Below are 14136 nucleotides of genomic sequence, written 5' to 3'. Positions count from 1 at the left end.
TCTAAGAAAATAACAATTCTAAATTCTAATGTGATGAGCCAATCACACTAGTTTGATTATGAATGCAAAAGAGTAACATTCTCTGGTCACTGGCATCAGAGACTGGAGATAGTTATGTATCAGGTTACCATTATTAGACTACAAGAACTAATTTACTTATTTGACTCCAAAGCAATGAAGCCTAAAGGCAATGTAATTATTGTGCCTAATGTCCTATTTCAAAAAATATTTGATAAAGGTCCACAGAATAGAATTTATTAAATAAAACTGAATGAAGAATACAGTGATCTGGACTCTAGTCTTAAATCAGATACTGATTCATTATATATATAATCATGGCTAAATCACAAACAGTCCACATTCCAATTTATGTATCACAATGATGTACTTACTCATGACTGTGTTAAATGTTCTAAGTCCTTCAAAAAAGTAGCACTTGACATGTAAGATGAAGGTGTTCCATATGAGATAATGTTAATCACTGTGACTAAAGTTAACCATTTCCACTTAAATAGAACTTACCTCCAAAATACTCAGTGCACTCAATAGATACATGTTCATTAACTCCTAAAAGGCATTGTCCAAACATTCCATAAATAAGGAAATAGACATATTAAATTAATTCAGAATCTATCAAAAATTCTGTTACAGAATCAGGAATAGACTCAAACTCCGAGTTTCCCCTCCCCCATTCACAGTCCATTGTTTAAGTCACCTTCCTAGCTTAAATTACTATGTTCTATGGATCAGAAACATAATTAGTTATGATAGGAACAGAAACTTCTCTTCCAAAGGCTTCAAATCCATTTTAGTAAAATATGTTCAAACTTAAAATGAGAATGGTTTTATAAATGGCAACTATTTATTAAACCCAGTAAAGTATTTCATCTTAATATTAGGTTAAGCAATCTGTAAAGAATAGAGACTGTAATTTTTAAACACAGAGTTGGAAAAGCAAACCAGTAGCAAAGACCAAAGACTATGAAGGTATCTATCTCTCTCAAAAAGAATAAGAAAAATAGGAGAAAGGGTAAAAGAAAATAAAACCTAAAACTGGTATGTTTCTAAGGAATTCTAAGGAATACTATGGATTATCTGTACCAAGGACAAATGGCTTGAAAAATATACCTCCAGAAAAGCATTAGATACCTATTAATCTATCTTCCACATTAGTAAAATGCTTTTCCTGCCCCTCCCCCCCCCCAGGGTATCTCCTGGGAAAAACTAAGTACTGTCATATATGCTGTTAATCTGATAACAGCATTTTCTGGAGGCTTTTTGGAAATAAGTAGTAAAAGTTTAAAAAAAAATATATATATATACACATACTAAAGTTCCTTTATATAACGTTAGCCAAGTAAGGTAGACAGATTATTGTTCTCAATTCTTTATACTCTGTTATAAAATTATACATCCACACTCTCTGTCATGTAACATTGCAGGGCTTGGCCACATGATTTGTTTTTGCCAATGAGATATTAAAAGACTTGATTGATGTCAGCAGAGGCTTAAAATGTATTTTGGTAGTTTCGCCTGTTTCTGGTATTCTGGTGATAAACCATGAAATGGGTATGCCCTAGGTAGCTGCTGCCCCTTCATGGTAGGCCTCAGGGTAAACAGGTTCAGAGCAGATCTAACGCAACATGTAGCCTGAAGGCAGGGCCAGTCACCACAGACTGAAGTAGATGTGTGTAGGCCTAAGTCATGAAAGTAGATGTGTCCAGCCTAGATTCAGGAAAACCCCAGGTGATGTACAGACCCAATATGAAAATAAACACCATAAGCCACTCAATAAAACACTGGTTTGTTATGCAGAACTATTACAGCAATATCTGACCAGTACACCCAGGCTTCTTACACCTAAAAATGTATCCTAAAGCAATCAGAGAGAAACAGATTCATATGTGCGTTTTATCATAGCAATATTTCTAACACCAAAAACTGGAAACATCCTATTGTCAAATATTAGAGGAATAATTAATTATAACCTAACTAGGCCACTAAATATTTGAACCTATGAACATATTTTTAAAAAACACTCAAAAGGGCAGCCTGGGTGGCTCAGCAGTTTAGCAGCGCCTTCAGCTCAGGGCCTGATCCTGGAGACCTAGAATTGAGTCCCACGTCAGGCTCCCTGAATGGAGCCTGCTTCTCCCTCTGCCTGTGTCTCTGCCTCTCTCTCTCTCTGTCTCTCATGAATAAATGAATAGAATCTTTAAAAAAAAAAAAGCACTCAAAAATGTAAGATGTTCATAGTACTCTCAGTTTAAAAAGCATCAAAAGAAAGATGACTAGACTATTTAAAAAAATTATTTACAAACAGAGAAAAATATCAGGTGAATAAAATAATTCCCTGAAGAAACACAAATGCTTTTCTGTACCAAATATTATTTTAAGCTAAATATTATACCAAATACTATACTCAGAATAAAGAAGTAAATTAAGACAAGCATGTTCCCTAAAACTTCCTGAAACTAACGATCTATTCAGGAAGATATATATATATATTTTTTTTAATTTTTTAATTTATTTATGATAGTCACAGAAGGAGAGAGAGAGGCAGAGACACAGGCAGAGGGAGAAGCGGGCTCCATGCACCGGGAGCCCGATGTGGGACTCGATCCCGGGTCTCCAGGATCGCGCCCTGGGCCAAAGGCAGGCGCCAAACCGCTGCGCCACCCAGGGATCCCCCAGGAAGATATATATTAAAAATCAGTTATCACATATGTGTAATTACAAATTGCAATAAGCTATTGAGGCAGAAATTGCTAATTATCCTCAGCATTTATTTCCCCCTTCTTACATGGAACCAGAGTCTCCGAATTTTATCTGCCCATGGCCACCTGAAATGGACTACACTTCCCAGCCTTCCTTGCTCCTAGGAGGGGCCACATAACTAAGTTCTGACCAATGGGATCTAATTAGAAGTGGTACATACAACTTCTAGTAAGCATCCTTAAAAATAAAGGACTTGCTTTTTGTTGCTTTTCCCCCTTCTTACCAGATGGAGCAGGTATTTTGGACTATAATGTGAAAGCTTCATGCTGAGAGTGGCAGAGCAACAGAACAGGAGGAGCCTGAGTTCCCTAACACTGTGGAACTACTATCTGTATACCTACAGGCCTTTCACATGAGAGAGAAACAAAATTCTACTTTATTTAAGCCATTTTCATTTTTAGTTTTCAGTCATTCACAGCTGAACCTAATCATAACTGGCACAGCTATAAAAGAAAAATGAAGGGTTCAATAAGAAATCATAACAGAAACTGTTCCATTTTGACAGGAGAAAGGTCCCCTGAAGAAGTAACATTTATGCTGTGACCTGACACACCTGGCCAGGAGAGTACCAGGTGAAGAAAGGTGAGGTGGCAAACTGTTCACGGAAGGGGAAATCAAAGAAGCAACTGCTGTAACTTAAGCGTAAATCATCACAGGAACAGGTAACAAATTTGGAGATGTTAAGACTGATTGTTTATACAGTTAATGAGAATAAAAGCAGAGCAGTAAAGCAAATAGGTGGGTTAGCTCCAATATCATAATATCTATTCCAACAAGCAAAAATTATGCCAAAATGAGGAAGGAGGGGTGCAGAACGAGAATGAATCCCGTTAAAGAAATTAATAGTTGCTTCCAAACTTCGGTATTACTAGTGTTTAAAATAGATGGATTCTCAGATTAGAGTGGTTCATATACCATGAGAACATCACTGGATATTTAAATGCTAATTCTCCCTGGAACAGACAAAAGTTTGATGTTAAAAATTTTTGAAATAATGTTTCTTGTCTATTTTTTATTATAAAAGGGAAACAAATTTATTGTAGGGATTAAAGCAAATATGTACATAAGACCTTAAAAAATAAATCATATGTAAATTCATCCCCTTCCAACATTTCATAATGAAACTGTTTCTATACGTATTTACATGCCCACATACATAGATACATAAGACACACTCAAAAATGGGACTATAATACATAAAAGCTGCATGTGCTTTTTCAATTGCTTTATCATGAACACATTCCATATCATTAAAATATTTTTAAAACTATGATTTTTAATGGCTCCATAACATATAATTTGTTTAGCCAATCAAATCTGGGGATTCCTGAGTTAAAACTGTCAACCACAAATTAAAGCCCTTTGAGTCAGGAAGCTAACTTCAAAATCTGCAATGGAGAGTTTATTCAAAAATCTCAAGTTATAGTTTGAAAACATTGGAACCAGGCAGCCCCGGTGGCGCAGCGGTTTGGCGCCGCCTGCAGCCTGGGGTGTGATCCTGGAGACCCGGGATCGAGTCCCACATAGGGCTCCCTGCATGGAGCCTGCTTCTCCCTCTGCCTGTGTCTCTGCCTCTGTCTCTCTGTGTCTATGAATAAATAAATAAAATCTTTAATAAAAAATAAAATTAAAAAAAGAGAGAAAACATTGTAACCTTCTAACCAAGAATTCAATGAAATTCACTGAGTTTTAGCCATAAAAGATGCTCACTAAAGACTGTATTTTCCCAAATGGAGCATAACATTTCATAGTCTTGAGGAAGAAACTGATTAAGTATCAAAGACTGAGGTAGTAATAAAAAATAAGAAGTACTGAGTGCCCACTGTAAGAATTAATGACTATTTACAATGTTTTTTTTTTAATAAAGCAAAAAAAGAGAATGTATGTATTTATTACTGGTGTAAGTTTTCAAGTAGATATAGAAAAAAGTAACAACAGAAAAGTACACATAATATAAAAAGAATAGAAACAAATAACAAAGGATTAGAAGTTGTTAATTGTGGAATATGATATTCTTTGAACTTTGCTATATTTAGCATTTTTCTCACAACCAAAAAAATTAATGTTAAATTGTCATGTGAGTAAAGTAATTCAGATTTTAGCTATCAAAATAGAAGGAAATCAGTGTTTTGCCAGAGGCTAAGAAAATCTTTTGAGAAAGAAAAACAAAATTCCAGGCATTTAGCATTAGGCATTTGTTGTAAAATAAAACTATTTTAAACTGAATATCAATGTTTTATGTTGGAAATAAGCCTGAGGAAGGCCTAGCTTTTGAACTTTACCGCTGAGCTTTCTTCAAGTACTAGACTACCTAAAAATGATATATTTTCTGTTCTATCAAAAAGGTTGTTTTAAGCAGTTAGCAAGTATTTTAAAAATTGCAAGACTGCATTTCAGTTTCTGACTATTCTGTTAACTTTGTATACCTAAGGTTTTCCTGATGCCAAGCCCATTTTTTAATATTCTGGTTTCTTTTTTTTTAAAAAAAGATTTTATTTATTTACTCATGAGACACAGAGGGAGAAGCAGGCTCCATGCAGGGAGCTCGATGCAGGACTCGATCCTGGGACTCCAGGATCATGCCCTTAGCCAAAGGCAGACACTTAAGCGCTGAGCCACCCAGGCACCCCAATATTCTGGTTTCTAAAATCCAAACTTAGTTCAGATGACAGAGTTTACCATTTGATGAAATGTCTTACTACTAAACATAAATGGATGCAATTTTCTATTAAGTGAGGTCCCTAGCAGAAAAAAGAAATTAAAGAATAAAAAATTATAGAAATAAATGAATCTACATCAGTTCTCACAAACAAAATTTTCAAATAAATGTAAATTTTTTCAATTGCCCCATTTTCCCCAAATGTAGCTTTAACGTAACTTTGCGACAGCATCCCCCACCCCCTAACTCCACTAATCAGTTCTCACCTTCTTTCCCTGCTGGAACACGTGAATTTTTCAGCAAAAGTGACTCATTCATTGGCATCTTGTCAAACTAACCCTGAAACTCTAAGGAAGCTTGGCGCTAACAGAATTCTAAAGCTAGAATACTTTAACACACATCATTTTGACTTTAGAGAACTGAATCACTTTCAGATCCAAATACATACTAATGAACTCTGTTTATATTTTTCCTTACTAATTGTTCTCCACCATGCTACCTCCTCCCAATTTTAGTTTGGAAATTCCCTAATCTAAAATATCTCCTGTCTCTAGAGAAGACAAGATGGGGAACACAGAAGCAAAAGAACAGGAGCAGGGAGAAAAAAAAAAGCAGTTGTTCACTCAGCCTGGAAAAAGATCCTATTCTGAACAATTAGCAACTCGTATCCATTCCATACAGTTCTCAAATTTCTCCCCCCTAGTTAAATGAAAACACAATAGAATACACAATACAAACACAATCAGAAATCTCCAGAAACAAATTACTCATTATTATTATTTCACTAAATAAAAGTTTTTAAAAAGCACACAATAAAAAAAAATTTTTTAAACCACACGAAAATCAATTATTAAGAACTATTTAGTCAAAAATCTTCAATAAGACGTCACCAGCAGGAACTATCAATTGTAAATCACCTTATGCTTTTGGTTCAAACATTCATCTATGCCAAGGTAGAAAGCTGCTCCTTTTAACCAGAAGGAGAGTGGTAGGGAAGGAACAAGAAAACAAATGCTTTGTCAGATAACCATAGACATTTACTTAGAGCTCTGTCAATTGTCACACTCCACCTGGTGGCAGGAGCTGCCTGAATTGGTGAAGTAGCGGTCATTATACAAGAAATTCCAAAGAATATTTTCCAGATCTCTTTGGGGGAAAAAGCAAGATGCTTTTCTCTTGCTCTATACAAATAAATCTAACAAGGTTTCACCAAAGTTTTTTCACATAATAGGTCACTATGTAATAAAGAATAACATACAGGTTTGACAGTAATCAGAATGGGAGACCTACATTTACAGCAATTTATTTACAACCAATCTCCACGATAAGTTAAATGTCATCTCAAGTCTTTAAAACAGGTTAACAAGACACGTCCAGCAACTACAAGATTCTCTATCACATACTCCCACTAACTTTCTTTACCTCTTTCCCCTATGGGTAAACTACAGAGTTTAATTAACACAGTTAACAGCAGCCCGCCACATTGCTTTTAGGTATTTGCCAGTAACATATACCCATGGGATACTCTAGACACTGATTTCAACCAAAAATAAAAATAGATAAACAGAGCTCCAACAAAATTAAAACTGAGTCTGGCTGCCCACACTTATTTTCACACATAAGGAAAAATAGCAGTTCTCCTAGAAGCCTCAAGCAGACATATCTTTAGAACACAATGTTAAAAATATGCCCCCCCCCCTTTTGCCCCTACCTGTTTCTCACTCAAAGCTGTGATTTTGGCTTGGAGTTCATGAAGCTGTTTCTTTAAATCAGCATTCTGATTGGAAAGAAAAAATATCTGTGAGAAAGATATTTCATTTGTTAACAGAATAGTAGCAAGAAGACTTTATGCATACTGTATTACAAATGATGAAGCGATCTTAAGCATTTAGCCAATCAAATTTGTCATGCATTAAACTATAGGTATATTATCATCACTTAATACACAGGTCCTAAATGTAGCTCCTACCATTAGAATAGGGGCAGTTCGTTTGCAATTGTTTCAAGTTACAAATTTTATATTTTAGCATCTTATACTGTAATAGTATTCCTTCCTATTGAAATATTGTTATTCTTTACAGAAAGTATCAATTGACAGAAAACCTAAAGCTCCACTAATCAGACAAAAGCAAGAAAATGGAAGTTATAAGTATGCATACACTGCTTAATGGCATTATCAATAAAGATAAGAGTTTTTCTCCACTTGCCCTCTCCCTTATTTAGTAGAGTACATTTGTTATTTTAGCCTAGATTTGAAAAGCTGTCAGTGCTGCAACTGCCTTAACACTACATCATTCAAATTAACACACTGACTACCAGGGTATTTTCTCAGTTCTAAAATTCTAGGAATCAAAAAAGAATACTATTTTAGATGAGATACACTGAGCATGCTTGCTTTTTACTCAAGTGGGGAAAAAATCCAAAATTAAAATTTTCAAATGCTTAATGTAGCAGGACAGCCTACTAACAGACTGAGCACCATTCCAATAAAAGACTACTTTTTCTTCATTGTTTCACATGCATTTCTTTCGATTCACCCTGTTTGGTCTTCTGCCAGGATTGGGACACACATCCTCCCCTTCATGTTTACTTTACATTGTCTTTCTTATATTTGATATAAAGCTCCCGTAATGAGATCACTCACAAGATTGTCCAACAACCTACTGCCCCTTCAGATTCTTTTGAGTTAAGATGCTCTGTTAACATGACGACCAGCTCTATCAGAAATGCTAAAATTTTCTAATAATATTTCAGTTGCTGACAATGTAGTTTACCAAATTAAATATAAGAGTCTACTAATCTAAGGTCTACTGCCTCTTGGTTCCCTAAATATAATTTAAATTTTAATACACCTTAAAAAATAAATAAAAATAGAGAAGCTTCTCAAAGAAATAGGACTGTCAAACAGGAGTTCAATGTGGGCCATCAATGCCAATCCTCAGAATCAATGGACTGTGTTAAAACCCAACAGGTCACTGGGTACTAAGTTTTTGGAGAAATGAATATGCTTCCCACTTCCAAAAAATCAATCTGCTTCAGTACCATTCTTTAATCCAAGAATTAATTTTCTTAACTTTACAATGAGGTGTATATGGTATGTTTAACAAAGTTAAATATACATATATATATGTATTAAACATATATATATATTTCCACATATATAATAAGTCTAAGTGTTCTGTGAACAGATTTGTGGGCACGCAGTTCCTGAAAGTCTGATAAACACTCTTCAAACTTAGGACCCACTGTCTAATGGCTACAAAAGAGACACCACCTGAATAATAAATGTAATCATCAAAGACAAGATAACTTTTTAGGAAGATTTCTCTTCAGGGATAGAGATGAACTACTATGAGAATTTAAACAGAAGGTAGCATCTGTTGGATTATTATATAAGGTAGTTTTAAACCCTCTTTAAGAGTTCTTTCAAAGATAATTTTTTAAAAGTTCTTTGAAAATTATTCTGAAATTATTTAATCATAGTGGAATTAAGTATTTAAGTGTTCTGTACTATATCTGTACTGTGTAAGCTAAGAGAAGAATCATTCGGGGCCATATACATTAATTTGGAGACTACAGGAAGCCTCAAAAACTCTGATTCTGGATAAGCAGGCTTACAGAAATGAAATTTAAGCTATATGAAGAGTAATAACTCAATTTGTTCCCCAAAATACTCAAAAAAATTAACATAAAATAACAGAAACAAAGATGAAATAGTAACGACACTATAACAGAATTACTGGATTTTTCTAAACCTTTATAACATGAAAATCAATATGCTAAAAATAATTGCTGTTAGAGATAACAGTTTTCAAAACTTAAGTTCCTGGTTTGTAGTTTAGTATCTAACAGGTATTTTATTTTAAATTATTTTAATTTAAAAATTAAATAAATAAAAGTAGTACTTTACCTGTGGATCCTGCTTCATTTGAGCAACCAGTTTCTGGTAATAAAGAGAGAAAAAGAGCCATCAGTCTTACATATTAATCCACTATGGCTAATCAGACTTGTCCCCCAAAATCTAAAGTTTTAAGTCCACCCTAAAAAAGAAACACCATACAATGAGAAGAGATCAAAAGCTTCTGTGATCCATATAATATATATGGATTACTTATTTGGTCCATATTATTTATTCATATATATATATATGTATATATATATATATATATATATATATATAAATCAAACTAGCACTTTGTGTTTGAAATTAAAAACTCCCGCTTTTTAACAAATCTGGAGATGGGATGGGGATGGGAGCTTTTAAAAAAGCAATTTAAACAAGCTGGATGCTCTAAAAGCCAAACATCCCTCTAAAATGTTATCATCGTTTATAGAGTCCCAAAAGGCCTGGAAAGAAGCTGCTCCCATAACAAAACAGGCCTGTTTGTATACAGCAAAGTACAGATTTGGCAAGTCTGTTGGTTTGGTTCTTACCACAAAAGGAAGCTAGAATCAGCTACTGACTCTGCCACTGCCTTCTCTGCAGGAGGGTGTACTCAGTGGGGCAGTGATGCTTAGTATTTGAAAGTAAGGAAATGAAGAAACAACAACACCAAACTCTACCTACCTGGGTTCCTCTGGGAAAGAGAGTGCTACCAGAATACTTAATAAGATCTTTACCAGGGAAAAGAGAAGTCCAAATAAATGAAAAAGAAAGAAAAATGGACATCTTCTAACCTAGCTCAACTTCTAAAAGCATCACTGCCCAAAGATGATAATAACTAGGACAGAAAAATTTGAAGGATAAAAAATATCAGAAGGCTGATTCCTAAAAGCATCTGGGAATAAGCTGTTCCCCAAAAGAATTTTTCATATAACTAAAAAATCTGTCCCTCTCTTTGAATGTTGAAGTACTTTAAAAATTTTTAGTCATAAAATACTTCTTATATACTTACCTGCCTTCTTAAACAAAAAAAAAAAGTCAGCTTTGATTGATACTCAGAGGTATGATTACATCAATTAATATACTAATCTATAAACAGCACAATAGGTCCTTACAATAAAGGCCCCAAACTGCCATGATTTAAAGAGTTCTCATGTCTGCATTTTAGTTTTTCTTTTTTTTTTTTTAAGACTTTATTTATTTTACACAGAAAGAGAGAGCACACATGCACAAGCAGGGGAAGCAGGAGACTCTCCTGAGCAGGGAGCCTGATGCAGGGCTCAGATCCCAGAACCCTGGGATCATGACCTGAGCTGAAGGCAGATGCTTAACCAACTGACCACCCAGGTCCCCTTACATTTTAATTTTTCAATCTACTTCTTAATGCCAAGGAATCAGCTAGCAAATTTTGTTACTATTATGTCTCCTCCAACAGCCCCTGAACCCCAACTCCAATTTGCAGCTTTTGATCTACTGTGTGATATGCACAGTGAACTAATTCTAAGATGAACAAATAGGTTATAATAGCTTAAGAAATGCCCCTTGAGTAAAATGTACACTCTTTGGTGAAAGATTTCTGATATTTATTGTAGTTGGTCAAGTCTTACTAGTCTTACTTCAGGTGCTTAGATACATTATGCATGGCTGAGGTTGCTAACCATGTAACTTCCATCTACACAAGGTATATATGAACTATATTCTACTTCATATGTGACAGTAGTAACTCTTCTGTATCCTGGCCTTAATCTACAAAACAGTAATAAGACATTCCAAGAGCTCAGTGAAACTGAAACGCGACTTTATACATAGACATTCTTATAAGTGCAGCCTAAAGGCTAGCCTCATTCTTCAATGAAAAAAGTCCTTGGTTTTCTTTTTTAATTTAGTTACTAGAGAGTTGGCTACAACACTAAAGTTGCCTTTAAATATTTATTTATTTATTTATTTATTTGTTTGTTTGTTTGTTTATTTATTTATTTAGGGGCGGGGAGAGCGAGAGAGTGTGAGCACAAGCACAGGGAAAGGGCAAAGGGTAAGGGAGAAGCAGAGTCCCCACTGAGCAGGGAGCCTGACTCAGGGTTCAATTTAGAGACTGCCAAGATCATGACCTGAGCTGAAGACAGATGTTCAACAAATGGAGCCACCCAGGTGCCTTTTTAAAGCCAAAAAAAAGGTTTTCTTCCATGATACTGGAACTTAAAAACTGACTGATAACCACATTAAGCCTCCACTCCTGGAGGAAATAAACCACCTTTCCTATCTATAAGTAGTCAAGCTGCATTTTAGACAAGCAGAGGCAGAATATGAGAAGCTGGACAACCTAACTAGACCATCCATATTCTTAATGACTTTAAGCTAACACTGTGTTATCAAAATTAAACTACTTTCTTTTGCAAGAATGGAGCCATTTTTTATAAAGATATACTGTTAGCATAAACTATAGCCTATTGGCAAATCCAACCTACCACCTGTTTTTATAAAGTTTTATTGGGACACAGCCACACCCATTCATTTATATATTATCTCTGGCTGCTTTGTCTATATGGCAGCAACGTACTAGTGACAGAGACCATAAATGACTCACAAAGTGCAAAACATTTTACTATCTGGCTCTTTACAGAAAAAGTTTGCTAACCTCTGCTTTATACTATCCTCTGTTCCATGTAAATACTCCTACTAAAGTTTAAATATGGCTTCCATCAAATCTGTATAAAAATAATAAAAAAGGCAATTTCTCAAAAAGGGTGAGATACTCATCACAGGCCATTATTATTTAACATTTACTCAACATCAACCATGTGTACATGGTAATTTTCTTAGCCATCTCTATGTCCATAAAGAACAGAAATATACTTCCACCACAGCATACTTTCTTAACACACTTTTTTTTTTTAAATTTTTTTTTCTCTCTTTTTTTTTCTTAACACACTTCTATCCAGCAAGCTCAATTTTAGCCATAATTCCATCCCTAACAAAATGCAAAAGGGAGGCTTTTGATCCAATATTTAGTCAAATGTACGGTCTGGCTTTGGCCTCAACCTAACAGCCAGTGCCTACTTTGATATCATTTCTGTCATTCCTGAACTTGTCACAATCAATGATCATGTAGATTACCACACATCCAACCAGAATAACATCAGATTTATAAACAAGGCTTATCATTTGTATTTACTTTAATATTTAACATTCTTCCCCAAATAGAAAAGTATTCTAAATGTAATTACAGTGAAAATTCTTACATGTGTTTTATAAGTTGAAATATTATAAATCAACATATAAATGATATTGCACAAATGAAATATGTAATAATCAAGGATGAATATAAAAGCTCTTTATCCTAAAAAAAAAATATTTAAATATATAGGGAAATAAACAACGTAAATATTAAGAGACTGGGATAACTTTCAGAAGAACATTATATCCCTTTTGAGTCAAAAAATGTATTTTAAAAAATTAAATTAGATTTTAAAACAGAATAAACATTAAATTTTTTCATAATTATAATTTCCATAAAATTGGTATGCTTGAATTAAAAATATAAAGCAAATTAATATTTAAGAATTCTCATTTTTAGGGGTGCCTAGACGGCTCAGTTGGTTAGGTGTCCAACTCTTAATTTTGGCTCAGGTCATGATCTCAGGGTTTTGAGATACAGCCCCATGTCGGGCTCCACACTAGATGTGAGTCTGCTTGTGATTCTCTTTATCTCCCTCTACTCTTCTACCCGAATCTACCTTTCTGGAAAAAAAAAAAAAATTTATCATTTTTAGTAATTTAGTTCAATTTAGGAGATGAGTCTTTCAATAAGTCTTATTTGGGACTTGTTCATATCTTGTGAGGATGAACTAAAAGCAGAATGTCAATGCTGCCATCTCCAAATTTCTTGAGAGAAGGAATATCTCCTAAAATCACATACAACTTCATTAAATATCTTCGATCCATACAAATTTCAGATGGATTATTGTTTTCCAGAAATTCCTTTTATGATGATGTCAGCTTCGAACAAATTATGAATTTAATTGTTGTCATTTGCCATTCAGCCAAATTAAGTATTCAACACAACTCTGGGTTAACATACTTACATCTGGGAAAAAGACTGCTTGATTTTATAAACAGATTTTTACTCTCTTCAATTAGTAACAGAAGCAAGGCCAAATAAAATAAAATGTGCATAACTTATTATATACTAAATTTCTTAAAATTACCATAAAACAAAACACTTCACACATAGAGAAGTCCACCTGTACACAGCAAACTATAAGACTACTGCTGAGCAAGAGTTTAACAAATCCAAAGCAGAAGCAGGGATTTCTGAATACAGAGATTTGAAAAATTAAAACTATGTGTGTATGTCTTTGAAGCTTTCTTGTTAGCTGTCATCCACCCTAATTCTAAGCAACTTGCAAATTTAGTAGTTATCAAAAGCCCACAGGGTGCTTCCAACAATTTCAGAAATTAACCTTAAACTATTCAGATAAAACAAGAGAAACTTGTTCCCTTCTCCTTTCTACTTCCACACCCCAAACATTCAAAAGCAGTCAATTCATCATCATTTATCACTTTTGATTGTATGTATGTGTTTATCTTGAACCTGGGACCACATTTCGGCTAATGTCTAGGAAAGGGATAGAAACAGTGATACTCTGTTTATGAAATATATGTTAATGATCCAGTTATTTAAGAATAGCTTTATTTCTGGGTTAATTATATTAAATAAGATTTATTATACATATAAAATGTATTACATATTTAATATTTTATCGATATTATTATATAAATATAATTGTTAACATATTTTTATTTATATTTTTTAAGG

General features: G+C 34.1%; 1 protein-coding gene across 16 annotated transcripts in view; it reads right to left on the bottom strand.

Moving 5' to 3' along the window:
- PHF21A (PHD finger protein 21A) overlaps positions 1-14136 on the bottom strand; it is a 194033-nt gene that overhangs the window by 142661 nt on the left and 37236 nt on the right. For 11 of the 16 annotated variants that reach the window (XM_041723305.1, XM_041723301.1, XM_041723292.1 and 8 more), the window contains 2 exons: positions 9348-9380; positions 7149-7235 (listed from right to left, as the gene is read on the bottom strand). In XM_041723305.1, the coding sequence (XP_041579239.1) occupies positions 7149-7235; positions 9348-9380 (120 nt within the window). The remainder of the gene's footprint in view (positions 1-7148; positions 7236-9347; positions 9381-14136) is intronic. The other 5 variants (XM_041723308.1, XM_041723306.1, XM_041723307.1 and 2 more) reach the window with 1 other exon arrangement.

Source organism: Vulpes lagopus, chromosome 11 (assembly GCF_018345385.1).
Source record: "Vulpes lagopus strain Blue_001 chromosome 11, ASM1834538v1, whole genome shotgun sequence".
In the NCBI taxonomy this organism is placed as follows: Eukaryota; Metazoa; Chordata; class Mammalia; order Carnivora; family Canidae; genus Vulpes; species Vulpes lagopus.
The sequence above is the reverse complement of the archived record's forward strand: the minus strand, read 5'-3'. Positions and strand labels throughout refer to the sequence as shown.